The sequence below is a fragment of the Ovis aries genome, chromosome 1 (genome assembly GCF_016772045.2).
Source record: "Ovis aries strain OAR_USU_Benz2616 breed Rambouillet chromosome 1, ARS-UI_Ramb_v3.0, whole genome shotgun sequence".
Classification (NCBI taxonomy): Eukaryota; Metazoa; Chordata; class Mammalia; order Artiodactyla; family Bovidae; genus Ovis; species Ovis aries.
This window is the reverse complement of record NC_056054.1, coordinates 14675780-14693173: the sequence shown is the minus strand read 5'-3', so window position 1 is coordinate 14693173 and position 17394 is coordinate 14675780. Positions and strand designations below refer to the sequence as shown.

The 17394-nt window shown below is 43.9% G+C and overlaps 1 protein-coding gene and 1 non-coding gene across 2 annotated transcripts; one reads left to right on the top strand and one right to left on the bottom strand.

The window, feature by feature from the left end:
- Positions 1–1452: 1452 nt before the first annotated feature.
- On the top strand, positions 1453–17346 carry PPT1 (palmitoyl-protein thioesterase 1). The gene is made up of 9 exons (XM_004001836.4): positions 1453–1592; positions 5636–5745; positions 5971–6098; positions 6581–6651; positions 8161–8263; positions 11230–11320; positions 12156–12254; positions 14011–14082; positions 15916–17346. Exons 1-9 carry the CDS (start codon positions 1469–1471, stop codon positions 16036–16038), a joined length of 921 nt encoding a protein of 306 aa, XP_004001885.3. The 5' UTR covers positions 1453–1468; the 3' UTR covers positions 16039–17346.
- LOC114111355 (small nucleolar RNA SNORA79) lies at positions 15594–15741 on the bottom strand. Its single transcript, XR_003587424.1, has one exon. It is a non-coding gene; the product is annotated as a small nucleolar RNA SNORA79 (small nucleolar RNA).
- Positions 17347–17394: the final 48 nt, after the last annotated feature.

Genomic DNA, 17394 nt, shown 5'->3' with positions numbered 1-17394 from the left:
CAACATATATATTTCCTGTAGAAATACATTTCCTAGGTTTTCCTTTCAGTTCCGTTCAGTTCAGTCGCTCAGTTGTATTCGATTCTTTGCGACCCCATGAATCGCAGCACGCCAGGCCTCCCTGTCCATCACCAACTCCCGGAGTTCACCCAAACTCACGTGCATCGAGTCAGCGATGCCATCCAGCCATCTCATCCTCTGTCATCCCCTTCTCCTCCTGCCCCCAATCCCTCCCAGCATCAAAATCTTTTCCAATGAGTCAAGTCTTCTCATGAGTTTTTCCTTTAAAATAAATCAAAAACATTTTGCCATGTCACAATATACAACTTTGGGCTTCCCAGGCGGTGCTAGTTGTAAAGAACCCTCCTGCCAATGCAAGAGAGGTAGGTTCGATCGCTGGGTGGGGAAGATCCCCTGGAGGAGGGTATGGTAACCCACTGCCCTATTCCTGCCTGGAGAACCCCATGGACAGAGGAGGCTAGCAGGCTGCAGTCCATAGGGTTGCAACAGAGTCAGACATGACCTAAGAGACTAAACAACCACCACCACATATACAAATTTACCTATCCTTTAATAAAATCCACCTCACAATTTTCCATTATATAATGGATACACTTTAATTCACTTAAACTCTCCATTTAAACAATTTCAATGTTTTGCTGAAAAAAAAATCATTTTCTTCTTTTGCGGGCAAGGCTTGAGATTATTAATCTGGAGGCAAGCAAAAAGTAGGAAATGGTGGATGAAAGGTTCCTACCATAATTCAGCTTTGAGTTTATACCAGAAAGTGGCAGTGGCTTTTTCCACCATGCTTACATCCATCAGACGTTTCTGTCAATCTGGAAGTTGCAACACTTCTAGAAAACACGTACCTTCCCTCTCTATCTTAGCTTATACCAGTCCTTCTCTGGCATTTTATCTTTGCCTTTTGAAGTTCTATCTTTCCTTCACGATAGTGAACACCACACTGTCATGATTAGCCCTGGAAATTATAACTCTCCTTCAATTTCTGATAAAGAGCTGAGTCAGCTCTTTTTTCCTTCCTCCTTCCCTCTTCCTTCTCTTCCACAAAGTACTTTTCTTCCAAAGGCAGGGCGATGCAAGGGTAAGAGCAAAGCCTTTGGATCCACCTACGTACTATCTCTGTGACCTTGGTTGCTAACCCACATTCTCAGTGCCTCAAGAGTCTGACCTGTAAAATGGGGAGAAGTGTATTTGGGCGTGATGGGGATTAAAGCAGTTAGCAGATGTAAAGCGCTGAGAACAGTGCTTGATGCACAGGAAGCACTGAGTATATGTTGACACGCGTTTGATTTCTGGTGGCGAGCAGTCCACTGGGGCAACTAGCCAGGAGAGACGCCCGTCGGCCCGGAGCAACGCAGGCCGAGGCGCGGCGGATGCGACGAGCCCGCGCCCGCGCCCGCATAGAGGCCGGGGCAGGGGGGCGCGGTCACGTGATAGAGTCAAGATGGCGTCGTCCAGCTGCTTGTGCCTCTTGGCTCTCGCTTTCCTGCTGGGTTCCTGCACTTCCCTGGCGCTGGGGGATCTCGACCCGCCGGCTCCCCTGCCGCTGGTGATCTGGCATGGGATGGGTGAGTGAAGGAGGGAGTGAGACGAGAGTCAAAAAGGTTTGGCGATCCTTTCCCTCTCCAAGCCTGGGTTCGCGTCTGCAAAGTGCAAGTGTGGAGGGCGAGGACCGTGGTCACACAGCACCGGACCGGCTCCACGTTTTAGGATTTAGGGGTTACCCTGCATTGGAAAGGGAGATGCTGAGGAGGGAACTGTCTTTTGGTAAGCGCTCACAGCGGGCTGTGCACTGCGGTAGGATTTTACGCGGTGTCCTAGTTTAATCTCAGGGCAGTGGCGTCAGGGTGCAGCATCGGACTCTCGCTCGGGAAGGCAGGGTTGTGCCTGCGTGACCGCGGCATCTCCATCCTTTTGTTCATTCATGCATTGAACGCAGATTTCTTAGGCACCTGTAATTCGTTTATACTTTTGACGCGTAGCTATTGATTACCTACTGGATCCTGAGGATACAGTAAACTAAACAGACTAAATTCTTTGCTCTTTTAGAACTTCCCAGTGGAAGAGACAAACGATAAATAAATAAACATATGTCAAACGGTGATTCGTGCAATGGAGGAAAATAAAGCAGCGGAGGGGGAGGATAGAGAGTGCAAGTGGGGGCTTGCAGTTTCATAGAGCAAAGTCAGGATTTACTGAAAAAGTGATTATCTGAGCAAAGGCCTGAAGTCCATGAGAGAAGATGCCATGTGAGTATATGGTGGAAAGATCAGCAAATGCAAAGTCATGAGGCAGAAGTATCTAGTATGTCTAGTGTGTTCAAGGAGCAACACTCAGGTCAGTGTAGCTGAAACGCAGTGAATCAGAAGAAAATAGGGGTAGGAGGATGGCCTGCATGTGTTGTTGGGGCTACTAAGGCTACTGTAGGAACTTTGGCTAGAAGAGATGGGACATTATTGTGAGTTTTGAGCAGATGAGTGACATGATCTGATTTGCATTTTAAAAGCACTCTAGTTCCTATATTCCTGATGCTGGGAGTGATTGAAGGCGGGAGGAGAAGAGGACAACAGAGGCTGAGATGGTTGGATAGCATCACCGACTCAATGGACATGAGTTTGAGTAAACTCTGGGAGTTGGTGATGGACAGGGAGGCCTGGCATGCTGCAGTCCATGGGGTTGCAAAGAGTCAGACATGACTGAGCGACTGAACTGAACTGAAACGAGGTGACGGTGACTTGAAAAAGTACAGTAAAAGGGGAGATGTTGAGAAGTAGTCAACATTTGGATACAGTTTGAAGATAGAACCAGTAGGATTTGCTAACAGATTATATATGAGATAAGAAAGGAGTCAAGGATGGTTCCATGGTTTTTGGTCTGGACAGCAAGAAGGATAAGGTTGTCATTTTACCAAAATGGGGGATCCTGTAGGGTGAACAAATTTGGGGTGAAAATCAAGAATGTGCTTTGGGACTTACTAAATTTGAGATGTTTGTTACATATTCAGGAGATGTAGAGGCATTTGGAGTGTGAAGTCTTGAGACAGATACAGGCTGGAGGATTAAGTTGGGAACCTGTGGCATATGGCTAGTATTTAAAGCCGTGAGACTGGACAGAATCACGTAGGGAGTGAGGATATTCAGAAGAGGAAAGAGGTCTAAAGGCTGAGTTCTGAGGCATTCCCAGCACCTGGAGGATGAAGAGATGGAATGCATGTGTGCTAAGTCGCTTCAGTCGTGTCTGACTCTTTTGAGCCTGTGGACTATAGCCCACCAGACTCCTCTGTCCATGGGATTCTCCAGGCAAGAATTCTGGAGTGGGTTGCCATTTCCTTCTCCAGGGGATCTTTCCAACCCAGGGATCAAACCAGATTCTTTACCCTTAAGCCACCAGGGAAGCCCCCAAGGGGATGGAGAGGAATTAGCAAAGGAGACAGAGACAGAACAGCTAGGGAGAAGGTGGAGTCAGAAGAGAGCAATGTCTTGAAACCACGTGAAAATGTTTCAAGAGGAAGGGATAGCAAACTGTGAAATGCTGGTGATAGGTCAACTAAGATGAGGGCCAAGAATTGGTTACTGGATTTAGCAATGGGAAGATCACTAACGACCTTGAGTAAACCACTTTTAGGGGAGTGGTAAGAGTGAGAACCTTATTGGAATAGGTGAAAGAAAAACATTCAGAGAGGAATTAGAGTCAGTAGGTAGAGAATGTTTTTCAAGAGTCTGTGCCAGGGCCTCGGGCTACTGCAGTGGAGATAAAAGAGAACATGAGAGAGAGCTCTGTGTCCTCCCAGAGCACAGCCAGTCTATTTGGAAGCCACCTAAGTAACCCATGATTATAGTTCAGTGTGAGAAACAGAACATGCTTGAGCTCTTTTCCTTCTTTAAAAACGAATTTTTAAGTTTAGCTCTCAGGTTGAAAATGGAATGATTAAGTTCAAAATGGAAAATGATCTTAGCCCACTTATCCTACTCAGCAGTCAGTCACTTTGCCTGCTATTCTTAGTTCTTGGTTCCTTGAAACAGGAAGAAAAAAAAGTGCAGAATGTAAGTTCAATGTCAGCACTTACATGAGCTTTCTTTACTTGTCTTGGTCTAGTCCTGGCCCTAAAGAGAGAGATTTCAAGGTGCTTTGGGGCCTGTGAACCGCAGATGTGCTAGATGATAAGAGACCATGCACCTCTGCTTATTTTCAATTGTGAATTTGGGGTCCCCATGATACTGTATTGGGCTTTTGAAGCTATTACGTGAGCTGAGCAAAAAATGTTCTTTTTGTTGTTGTTGAGGGGAAACTCATGTAACATACACTTACCCATGTTAAAGTACACAGTTCAGTGGCACTTAGTGTATTCATGTTGTGCAACCACCGCTTCTCTCTAGTTTCAAAACTTTTTCATCACTGCAGAAAATATGTGTACCCCGTTTTAAGGAATCACGCTTCACCCCGTCTTCCTGTCACCCCAGGAAATGTTCAGTCTGCTTTCTGTTTCAATGGATTTGCCTATTCTGGACGTGTCATATAAAAGGAACTATACAGTATGTGACCTTTCATTTCTGGCTTATTTCACTTAAAATAACGTTTTTGAGGTTCATCCATGTTGTAGCATGTTTCAATACTTTGTTCCTTTTTATGGCAGAATAATATTTTCCTGTATATATCTGCCATAATTTGTTTATCCAGTCATCCATTGATAGACTTTTGAGTGTTTTCCACCTTTTAGCTATTAAAGATAATGCTGCTTTAAATATTCTTGTACAAGTCTCTGTAGGGACGTATGTTTTCACTTTTCTTGGTTGTGTATTTAGAGTTGAAATTAATGGGTCAAATGGTCATTGTGTCTTTAACTTTTTGAGGAACCATCAAATTGTTTTCACAGTGGCTGCACCATATTACATTTCCACCAGCAATGTAAAGAGTTCCTATTTCTCCCTATCTTTGCCAACACTTGCAATTTTCTATTTAAACATTTATTTATTTATTTATTTTTGGCTGCACTGGGTCTTCGTTGCTGTGTGAGGGCTTTCTCTAGTTGCAGTGCTTGGGCCTCTCATTGAGGGGGCTTCTCTTGTGGTGGTGCACGGGCTCTGGGGCGAGGGGCTCAGTAGTTGTTGCACACAGGCTTAGTTGCCCTGTGGCATGTAGAATCTTCTAGGACCATGTCCCCTGCATTGGTAGGCAGATTCTTAACTACTGGACCACCAGGTAAGTCTGTTATTTTCCATTTTTAAATAAGTTAATTAAAAAAAAAAATTGAAGGCTTTAAAGGCATCTTGGTAGGTTTGCATTGGTACCTCATTGTGATTTTGATTTGCATTTCCTTAATGACCAGTGGTGGTGAACATAATTTCGTGTGCTTGTTGGCCATTTGTATGTCTGCTTTGAAGAGATGTCTGTTCAAGTCCTTTTCCTATTTTAATTAGATTATCTTCTTGCTGACTCGTAGAGTTCTTTGTATATTCCAGATGTTAAACTCTTATGAAGTATGTTTTGCAAACATTTTCTTCTGTGTGTTGTCTTTGCATATTTTCATTAATGCCTTTGAAGTACAGAGTTTTAAAAAGTTAAATAATGTTGTTTTCACTCATAAGTTTCCATGATTGTCTTTGTTGTCTAGGAGACAGCTGTTGTAATCCCTTAAGTATGGGTGCTATTAAAAAAATGGTTGAGAAGAAAATACCTGGAATTCACGTCTTATCTTTAGAGATTGGGAAGACTCTCAGAGAGGTGAGGCGCTTCACAGTTCTGTTCCTTTGAAGGCTTGCTGACTGATTTCATAGAATGTACTATTAAAATGCTTTACCTTGCATTTTTAGCGGAAGACCATACAGTGATACTTAAGTTTTTGAGTGGCTTATGAGGGTACCAGCCTAAACAAGTTTGCCTCTTAGAGAAGGTGCCAGTGCTTGTGTTCAGCCCCGTCCTTTCATTTCTCTGTGGCTTCTCTTTTAGGATGTGGAGAACAGCTTCTTTTTGAATGTCAACTCCCAAGTAACAACAGTGTGTCAGATTCTTGCTAAGGATCCTAAACTGCAGCAAGGCTACAATGCTATGGGGTTCTCCCAGGGAGGCCAATTTCTGTAAGTCCCTTTCTGTTATATCATACCACTTATATATGGTATCACGTGAAACTGACTGTTTGCCCTTTGATGCAGATAGATCTATCCGTTTAGTGTTTTTGGAATCTTCATCTTCCTTGGATGGGAAGCTCTTCTGAAATAGCCCCTTGAAAGAAGCTCTGTGGAACTTAATTTATTTTCTATGAAGGAATAAAGATTTGTGTTTGGCTGTATCAGAGGAAACTAAATCCTGAAACTTTGTGGCTTTGGGGAACCACAGATGAAGTAACTTAATCTGGGAAGGTTTTTTTTTTTTTTTAACTTAATTTTGTATTGAAGTATAGTTGATTAGCAGATAATGTGGTGAGTTTCAGGTGAACAGTGAAGGGACTCAGCCGTACATATATAGGTACCCATTCTCCCCCAGGCTCCCCTGAGAAGTTGATTATTGATGATCTGTTTCCATCTGACAGTGGAAACTGATAACCTTTTTTTTCCTCCAGGCGGGCAGTGGCTCAGAGATGCCCATCACCTCCCATGGTCAATCTCATCTCAGTTGGGGGACAACATCAAGGTAACTTTGTCCTTTTTACCTAAAATATTCTAGCATCTCTGTTTGTACAAGAAGTCAGCCATCCTCCCCCAAATCCTGTTTTTCTAAGTTATAACAGACTAGCCAGCAATGATGACAAAACAGGATTCCAGACACCTGGCATACAGGGGAGTCATTACATTACCACCTACTTTTCTCTAATATAATTGGCATGGTTTCCTGCAGTTGAGATGGTTGCAGCCCTGTAGCAGGCAGTGGTTGAGGAATTTGGAAAGTCCAACAATCTTTCCTGTTTTCTGACATGAGTGGTGTCCTATTGAATTGGGACTTAGGCAATGAATAGTGTCTAGGCTTTTTTTGTCTGTAAAATTAACAGCAGAGATGAAATCTTTCAAAAAAAAAAAAAACCCCAACAGGTTTGCTATTTAGACAGAATTAATAAACTTTTGGGGCAGATGTGTCTTGGGGTAGAACTTTATTTCTCTTCTAATGGATTTAGCTGTTAAGCTGGTTGAGTGTAGGAGCAGGATTCTCCTTATAATCAGGAGATTGGATTCATCCAATTAAGTGTTAATTGGACAAGTAATTTGGTATCGTAGGGTCCCTTTCACAGAGAGAAGCTAAAATAAGATGCTGCCCATCTTACGGGAGTTTTTCAGAGGATGAAATAAAATAACAGGTAGGAAAATACTTTTTAAAAGTATATGTTTTATTCAGATGCAAATTGGTAGAAACAGCTTTATCATTCATTCATTGATTCCATGAATATTTATTGAAAACCTCAAAACAAGACAGATAAGGTTTCTGCCTTCATGAAACTTCCATCCTTGTGTGGGGAGACTAGACATGAAACAAGTAAGCAAACAAAATAAATACAGATAGTAGTAACTGTGATAAAGAAAAAAATACAAAAAATGGAAGAATAGTGGTTATATTTGTGAAAGGCCTGGGCACTGGAACCAAACTGCTCATGTTCATATCTTGGCTCCATCACTTACTGTCTAACCTCAGACAAAGTATCTAACCTCTCTATTTAAAAGTTTCCTGTCTATAATATGCTCTAAATCATGATTTCTACTCCACAGGGTGGTTGTAAGGATTAAATTAATTATTGCCAATATATGCTTAGAATTGGTATGTCTGGTACCTCCCAAAATGTTATTGATGAGGACACAGGTATAACTGGGTTGGGGGAGGAACAGGGGTTGAGCACTGCTTGAGACCTGGGCTTCTCAGATATGACTTCTCTAAGCCAAGACCCAAGAGGTGAGAATGAGGCCCCCCAATGAAACAGTAACAGAAGCACATCCTCCGGAGGGGAGTAGGTGCAAAGGGCCTGAGGCAGAAAGGAGAGGGAACACCAGGAGGAAGCTGGTTAAAGTATCAATTCCAAATACATTATTTCCTTAAGAAATGAATGAATGAAATCAGGATCTATTTCTGGTTTTTGTTTCTGTCAATGCCCTGCACATAGTAGGTATTCAGAACATGATTATGAAAGGCATGAGTATCTGTCTTCTACTGCTGTAGGTGTTTTTGGACTCCCTCGGTGCCCAGGAGAAAGCTCACACATCTGTGACTTCATCAGAAAAACACTGAACGCTGGGGCTTACAACAAAGCTATACAGGAACGGTATGTATGGTTAGCCGAAAAGGATGCGGAACTGTCACTGCGTGATAATGTCTTATTTACTCTCATGCTAACCGTGATGCTAGGAGTAGCTGCTAGTGATATTTAAATGATATTCAGATGACTGTGAATATACTATCTGCTTCATTTTATTGTAAATCTAAAACTGCTCTAATAGTAAATTTAAAGAAAGGGAGGACATTTTTCTGTATAAGAAGAATGTAATTACATTTTCATCTTTAAAAAAAACAAGCCTATAGAAATTACTCAGGCTAAGAAACTACTGTTAATATTTGAAGGACAGATTCTTTATATTGTCAGCAGCAAAGGCTTAACCTCTTACATCAGTGTCCTCAACTACCTATGTTTGGGTATTTCAAAATACTCAGAATTACTTTTGGAGTAGGTTGTCCTTCAGTTGTTCCCAAACCTAAATTATATGTCAGGCCCCCTGAGAAATTCATTAAAAATGAATTCCAGAGCTTCATCCCTAGAAATTTGGATTTAGTAGGTCTGGAGTATTCTGGGTGATAGCTGAGATTCGGGATCAACTAGTATGGTTATGGGGCTTCCCAGGTGGCGCCAGTGGTAAAGAGCCTGCCTGCCAATGCAGGAGACGTAAGAGACTGGGTTTGACCCCAGGGTCAGGGAGATCCCCTGGAGGAGGGCATGGCAACCCTCCCGAGTATTCTTGCCTGGAGAATCCCTTGGACAGGGGAGCCTGGTAGGCTATAGTTCACGGGGTCCCAAAGGAATCAGACATAACCTAGCGACTAAACAACAACAAAGCAAAAGAATAAACTGTGATAAACTCACAAGGGCAAAGAGAGCAGGAGAGGAGAGAAGAGATGATAAAAAAGATGTCAATATGTTTTTTGAAAGAAAGCAGATGAATGAGTGATAACTGTTTTAGCAGAGCAGAAAATTCTGAAACCTTTATGTCTGTTGAAGGAAACACTGACAAGAAGGGACCAGTTCACTTTTTACAGTCTCAGAAAGAGTCAGGAGTTTAACATCTAAGATACTTTGGTGGAGTAAGTGCATGAGACTCTTCGTTGAAAATCTGTAGAAACAATGATCAGACTCCCCGAATCCCTTAAGTGTATGTCCAAGTGACTGCTCATCCCCAACCCTGACAAGAGAAGCCAAATTTATTTTCTGGAGCAGTTTAACTCAAGAAGTACCAGACTTTGGGATAATAAACACAGGATGGTGATAAGACACCATATTGAAAACCCACCTCCTCCTGTTTGATTCCCAGAATGATAGCAGCCAGGTTATTATCTTCTTGGCAGAAGTTTGATGGATCCCTCCCTGAAAAAACTGGTCCCAGAGAGATCTGCAGGTTGATATTTCACAATCCTCCAACAAATCAGGACTCCTTTGACTCCCACGTAGTGAAACCACCAGTAGAGAGCTGTCTAAATTAAAAGATGCTTACTCCTTGGAAGGAAAGTTACGACCAACCTAGACAGCATATTAAAAGCAGAGACATTACTTTGTCAACAAAGGTCCATCTAGTCAAGGCTATAGTTTTTCCAGTAGTCATGTATGGATGTGAGAGTTGGAGTATAAAGAAACCTGAGCGCAGAAGAATTGATGCTTTTGAACTGTGGTGTTGGAGAAGACTCTTGAGAGTCCCTTGGACTGCAGGGAGATCCAACCAGTCCATCCTAAAGGAGATCAGTCCTGAGTGTTCTTAGGAAGGACTGATGTTGAAGCTGAAACTCCAATACTTTGGCCACCTCATGCAAAAAGCTGACTCATTTGAAAAGATCCTGATGCTGGGATGGGTTGAGGGCTGGAGGAGAAGAGGACGACAGAGGATGGAATGGTTGGATGGCATCACTGACTCAATGGACATGGGTTTGGGTAGACTCCGGGAGTTGGTGATGGACAGGGAGGCCTGGCATGCGTCGGTTCATGGGGTCGCAAAGAGTCGGACACGACTGAGCAACTGAACTGAACTGTGTGAAGAACTTCTATTCAGCTCAGTGAAAGTGAAAGTGGCTCAGTTGTGTCCGACTCTTTGCGACCCTGTGAACAATACAGTCCGTGGAATTCTCCAGGCCAGAATATTGGAGTGGGTAGCCTTTCCTGTCTCCAGGGGATCTTCCCAGCCCAGGGATTGAACCTAGGTCTCCCGCATTGCAGGTGGATTCTTAACCAGCTGAACCACAAGGGAAGCCCAAGAAATCTGGAGAGGGTAGTCTATCCCTTCTCTGGCCGATCTTCCCCACCCAGGAATTGAACCAGGGTCTCCTGCGTTGCAGGCAGATTCTTTACCAACTGAGCTATCAGGGAAGCTCTTGTTTAAATATGAACAGTGAGCCAAGGACCGCCACCCCACCCCTCCATCAGACATCTGAGGAAAGCTTCCAAAATAGAAGACAGTCAAAACAACAAAAAGTAAAAAGGGACTTGGAAGAAACAGATGGCAATTCAAGAAGCTGAAGGAAACCTTAAACAAAAAAAAGCCTATATTATTATCTTCAGAGATAAAGAGATCATCCATGACTCTAGAAAAGAATTCAAATAAAACCAATCATTAAAGAGTAAGAGAGAGATCCTGGAAGTTCAAAGTAAGATAGCCCGGGGGACTTTCCGGATCCAGTGGTTGAGACTCTGAGTTCCCAATGCAGGGGGGCCTGGGTTCGATCCCTGATCAGGGTACTTGATCCCCCTTAGTACCAGCTAAGGCTGTGGCAGAAAGAAACAAGGTGCAGTGATGGACAGTAATGGAGGAGGTGCCTAGTTTGGCCAGAGTGGTCTTTGAAGAAATGATATTTAAGCTAGGTCTCAAGGACAAGAAGGAAGGAGCATAGGAGATGCTAAGGAAAAAGGGATCAGGCAGCAGGAACAGAAGGCTCTTGTCCCTTCGATCTCTCGGTGGCCTGTGCCCAGGGCCATGCCTCGGGCATACTGACTAATGTGCTGCTTGGTCACCTTTCCTTCTTTTTCTCCCACAGCCTGGTGCAAGCAGAATACTGGCACGACCCCATCAAGGAGGACATATACCGCAACCACAGCATCTTCCTGGCAGATATTAATCAAGAGAGAGTAAGTACCCAACCCAGGCTACCATAATTGCGCATTCCCTTTCCTGTTAGGGGCATTATAAACAGATGAGCAGTGACTGTCCAAAATATCCCAGGCAGAACCCAGGAAACGGAAGTTCTGTATTGGGGGAGGCGGTGCTTATGAGGTTCAGTTCCTTCTAGGGAGGCTGAAATTCACTTGGCTTTCTTCCTGTGGATTCTTCCTCTTGCCTAATGTTGAAGCAGCGGGGTGAACTCAATAGGTGCTGGCTGGCAGGAACCTCAACTGCCGCCTTACTGAGGGAAGCCTTTCCAGTGGATCGCTTTGGGGTCATATTTTTTCAGAAGAGTGAATTACTTAAGAGAGAGACTGCACAGGGGACTGAGTGTGTCCCAGAGATGAACATGGGAGATTCTGGCTCAATTTTTATTGGCTTATCTGGAGGTTTAAAACAAACAAACAAAACCAGAATTTGAAGAGGGGAGCGATGGGAACAGAATAGTATGGCAGAACCACTCAGAGTTTGCAGTTTCTTATTTTGCCTTGGCTTTCTCTGGCTAGAAGTCTTTGACCTATGTGATGGAGACCTGTAGAGTGCAGTGACAGATTCATGGTGGCCATTCATGGTTGCCATCTGTACGCCATGGTTGCTGGGAGCATTGTCAGTCAGATGGCATGTTAAGAAAAAGGCTGTACCTGGTGTATTCTGGGCAGGAAGCGAGAAAAGCAGCCCACTACCATGGAGAAGAAACCCAGGGTCAGGCAGACCAGAGCACTGTAAGGTTTTAATTCCCTGGCTAGAATCTGATGGTAATGATGGTAATCTGATGGTTCTTACTATTGACTTTTCCTCCAGGGTGTCAATGAGTCCTACAAGAAAAACCTGATGGCCCTCAAGAAGTTTGTGATGGTGAAATTCCTCAATGATTCCATCGTGGACCCTGTGGATTCTGAGGTGAGACGCTTCTTAGGCCACAACATGCCAGGAGACTGACGGAGAAAATGGCATTAAAACACAGCTGCCTGGGGACTTCCCTGGTGGTTCAGTGGTTAAAACTCTGTTCTCCCAATGCAGGGGATGCAGGTTCAGTCCCTGATCAGGGAACTACGATCCCACATGCTGCAACCAAGACCCAATGTAGCCAAATAAATAAATCAATTTAAAAAAAACGAAAAAAAAACCCAAAACCCACAGCTGCCTGCTGGGAAGAATTGTCAGTCCCTTCCACCCACATTTGTGTAGAGCAGGGGTTCTGAGGTCTATAAATGGGACACTCAGGGTTATAACCCCCCACAACCCAAAACTGTTTGCAAACTTATATACAGTTGACCCTTGAACAACATAGGGGTTAGGGACTCTGGTGCTTTGCACAGTCAAAAATCTACATATAACTTATAGTTGTCCCTCAGCATCCACAGTACTGAACAAAACCCACATATAAGTGGACCCAAGCAGTTCACACCCATGTTGTTCAAGGGTAAGCTGAAGTTGCATTCTCTGAGGAAGGGTCTAGAAATTTTTTATCAGATTTTCAGAGATCTGTGATCCAGAAAAGGTTCAGCAGCACCAGTCCAAAATCTGTAACTCCCTGAGGTTCACATTCACGTTCAGCCTTGACTTGGCTTTGATTTCTTTCCAACCTAATCTTACTTCATTGATCACTTCATCCCCTCTCTGACCAAGTCATATTGTGCTACTTGAAATGCCCTGCTCCTGGCACGTGTTTCTTCTTTTGTGCTCCTTTGTTCATGCTTTAGTCTCTAAAATGCCCTTCCCTGGCCTTCTCCACCTGACAAGCTCCTGTTCAGCTCAAATGTCATTTCCTCCATCCAGAAAGCCACCCTTCTTCTAGGCAGAATTTGCTCCCTCTTAAGAATTATCAGTGTTCATCACACTGTGTCAGAGCACACCACAGCCTGTGTGCTGAATCTACCCTGTACCTGCTTTTGTAGGGCCCACGAAGGAAAATGGTTTTTTTTTAAAAATGGTAGAAAAAAGTAAAAAATTTTGATAATGTAAAAATTACATGAATTACAAATTTCAGTGTCTATAAATAGTTTCATTAGAATGCAGCCATATTGAGACTTCCCTGGCAGTCCACTGGTTAAGACTCTGAGCTTCCACTGCAGGGGACGTGGGTTTGATCCCTGGCCAGGATCCCACATGCCATGCTGGGATACAGCTGGGGGCTGGTGGGGAAAGACAGAGGAAAAAAAGAATGCAGCCATGTTCATTTAAAAAATACTGTCTCGTGGCTTCTTTCGCATTACAATGGCAGTATTTAGTAGTTGCAACCACATGGCCCCTTAAAGCCTAAATTATTTTGTGTTTGTTGATTATGGAAAAGTTTGCTGACCCCCATGCTAAACAATTAGTTGTGTCTGTGCATTGGACCAGAGCTGCTTAAAAGTTGGGACTGTATACATAAATTCATCTTTGAATGTTTATACAGCACAAGGATTTTCAGAGTAGGTGCTCAGTAACTGTAGGAAGCAGCAATTCTAGGGAATGGGAAAGCTCTTCGGAATGATTAACTCATACCTCAGGATCCACCCTTAAGAAAAAATGACTCAAGACATGCTTTGTTGTCCCTCCTTGCTGCAGCCTTAGGGAGTTGTTTGTCAGTAGTCTTAGCTACTAGCCAGTCTTGAAATAGTCTGGCAGTGTGCGCGTGTCTGATCTGACCTCCTTTCTTCCTCCTCTCCTGTAGTGGTTTGGATTTTACAGAAGTGGCCAAGCCAAGGAGACCATTCCCTTACAGGAGAGCACCCTCTACACACAGGTAACTGGGGAGGAGCGGTGTAGTCCTTGTCAGCCCGACGCTGGGAGCTGCTAGGTGTTTTGGTGACATTCCTGATCCTGTACACTCTGGCACAGCAGGTGCTGTGGGCAAGGCTCGTTAGACTACTGATTGTGGCACCAGCTTATCAGGCTGGTTTACTGGTCTCCATCCTGAAGGTTGAAGGACCTGTTCCTCATGTTTTCAGGCCTGGGCAAGGGACATATCTCTAACTCCTGATAACAGGGTTAGAACTGGCTTCCTTTGCTGAGGCGCAGTCCATCACAAATCCAAAGAGCCCTCACATGACAAAAATATGGAGGGCTGTTACTTCAAAACACTAATATCAATAGATGCTGAAGTCCTGTTTTTAAACCAGGCACTGACAGGGGAAAGCTCCTGCAGGAGACTGGGAGGAACAGAGCTATGAATTTTGTTCAGCAGTGGCAACCCACTCCAGTGATCTTGCCTGGAGAATCCCAGGGACGGGGGAGCCTGGTGGGCTGCCGTCTATGGGATCGCACAGAGTCGAACACGACTGAAGCGACTCAGCAGCAGCAGAAGGCCTTTTTTTCAAGCAGCTTTTCACCACTCCCAGTTCTGGAGTCTCCCACACTCTCAGGCTTTTATCTTGGAGATACTCTTCCTAAAGTGCAGAAATGATGCATCTAAACCACTTGCCTTCTGTTCAGATCCCAAGTAATTTCAGAGGCCAATTGTCATCTCTTGACTTTTCTCCTGCCTCTGGTGCCCCACCACGGGTGAGGTAAAAGGAAGCTAGGGTTTGTTAAGTTTTGCAAGTTAGAATTAAGAACTTGTCATGAAACTCAAATTGGTGGTTTGATGCTTTTGAACTGTGGTGCTGGAGAAGACTCTTGCCAGTCCCTTGGACAGCAAGGAGATCCAACCAGTCCATTCTAAAGGAGATCAGTCCTGAATGTTCATTGGAAGGACTGATGTTGAAGCTGAAACTGCAATACTTTGGCCACCTGATGTGAAGAGCTGACTCATTTGAAAAGACCCTAATGTTGGGAAAGGTTGAAGGCAGGATGAGAAGGGGACAGAGGATGAGATGGCTGGATGGCATCACTGACTCAATGGACATGAGTTTGGGTAAACTCCGGGAGTTGGTGATGAACAGGGAGGCCTGGCGTGCTGCAGTCCATGGGGTCACAGAGTCGGACATGACTGAGCGACTGAAGAGCAGGAGCAGCATGCTGACTGCTCATCTTCCCAGCTCTTGTTCTTCAGCACCCCAGCTGTCATGACTTGTTCAGCTACAGAATGTCAAAGTGTCTGAGTTTTGTTATCTAAGAGTTGGGTATGTTTTAAGTTCTCTAGCTAATGTTCTCCCATCTTTGGCTCAGTCCCACTTGATATTTTGAGGCAGTTTTGTGCATGGCTTGCCCACTTGTAGGTGGTCCTCCAGAAGCTTTGGGAAACTTTCCAGAAAGCAGAGTATAAAACCCTGTATAGAACCACCTCAGTGGCACATAACTTTTTTTTTCCCCCCCAATTGTTTGACTCCATAAAAATCAGAAGACACTAGTGGACCACCAACCCATCCCCATGGTGTCCTAAGAGAAGACAAGTCAGCTTAGATACATGGTGGACTAAAATCCTACTACCTAAAGCTTCAAGCAGTGAGAGGAACAGCCATCAAAAACACGTTTTTAATATTAGGGAAAAGAATGGGAGGGAAGTACCCTTGTTGGCATTTCATTTACCTAAATTTTAATACTCAAGAGAAAATACTGCATTTTTGAGAATATCTCGTTAACTGTTACGATTTTACTGTGAAACCATTAAGCTTAATTATGGCCTTTTTCTCTGCAGGACCGCCTGGGGCTCAAGGCAATGGACAAGGCCGGACAGCTGGTGTTCCTGGCTCTTGAAGGTGACCACCTTCAACTGTCCGAAGAATGGTTTTACGCCCACATCATACCCTTCCTTGAGTGAAACCCTTGTAGTCTGAACCAGAGCTCAGGGAACCCCTCCCACTTCCAAACCAGTTCCCTCTATGCCCAAGCCTGAGCTCAGATCCAGCTAGCAACTAATCCTTTTCTTTAGTCATCATCGAACATGCCCCGCTTGGAAAGATCCAAGATACGAGTCTTATCCTTTGCCTCATCCTATCAGCAGATGGTGTGGAATGTCAGTTTAATTAGCTAACAGCCGTGGAGCTTGTCTTACCACCTTTGATATGGTCAGACTCTTTTAGGAATCGAGTTTGCTGCAGGTCAGTGCCAGAGCTTTGCCCAGGCCTGGAAGAGACTGAACAAACTAAACCGATGAGATAGTCTAAGATGAATGACTTTCTCAGGAAAATCTAGCCGCATCTCAAGCCGAGGGGCCAATACCCAGGCCTGAGGTATTCACATAAAATGCTTCCTTAACTGTTCTGGTGATATGACCAGTGCTCGGAAAAGTATTGCTTGGCTAATGCAACCACGTAATTTCTTTAAGGCTGCCCTCCTCTGAGTATGTTACTTTCTGTGTGTCTTGGGTATTATTTTACAAATTCTGGCAGCCCACGATCTTGCCTTGGTAGCACTGTCTCCTTAGGTAGTGATGAATTAGTTGCTCTGTCACAAAAGGAGGGAAGTAGCACCCAGTTGGATTGCTTAAGGCAGGAAGTATACATATTGCTAAACTTAGATGGGGAAGGTAGGGAGGTTTAAAGAAAAATGTAACAATTTAAAAAGGAGGCGGTAGCTGGTTCTTTCCATTCCACCCTTGATAAAGCTATCCCTTCTGAATATGACTGGTGGTCTGGATTCCAGAGTTACTCTATTGCTGGCATTAGCGAAGACTGGGAGGGGAAAAAATGTGAACAGATCAGGCTTTCTAACTTCCATCTCAAAAATGTGTATTACCAGCACACTCCAAACTGCTTCTGATGTGTTCTGTGAAAAAAAGATTGCTCAAGAAAGCTTAGGGAACATTCCATAACCCTTTTCTCTTGGAGATCTACGCACCTTAGAATATTAAGGACTCTTGAGAATTTCTGCTAAAGACATCTTAGCCCGACCCCCTTACCCCATGTAATCCTAGCACCACTTTTGGAAGACTTCTGCAGAATGCTCCGTCTGTGGAAATGATTAGCTGCGTCTGAGGGAAGCACTTTATTGAGTGCTACAAAGTTTACCTTCTGGTTTTCCTTCATCTTTCAAGACTTTTCAACTAAAACAAGGGGATGAAAGGCAAGAAGTGGGGACGGGTGAAAACAATTTTATGAAGTTGTCTAAAATAAAGAGTAGTTTCTTATCCTTGGTGTCATTTTTCTTTTCAAAGTTCTTACATTTTTGTTCAGCA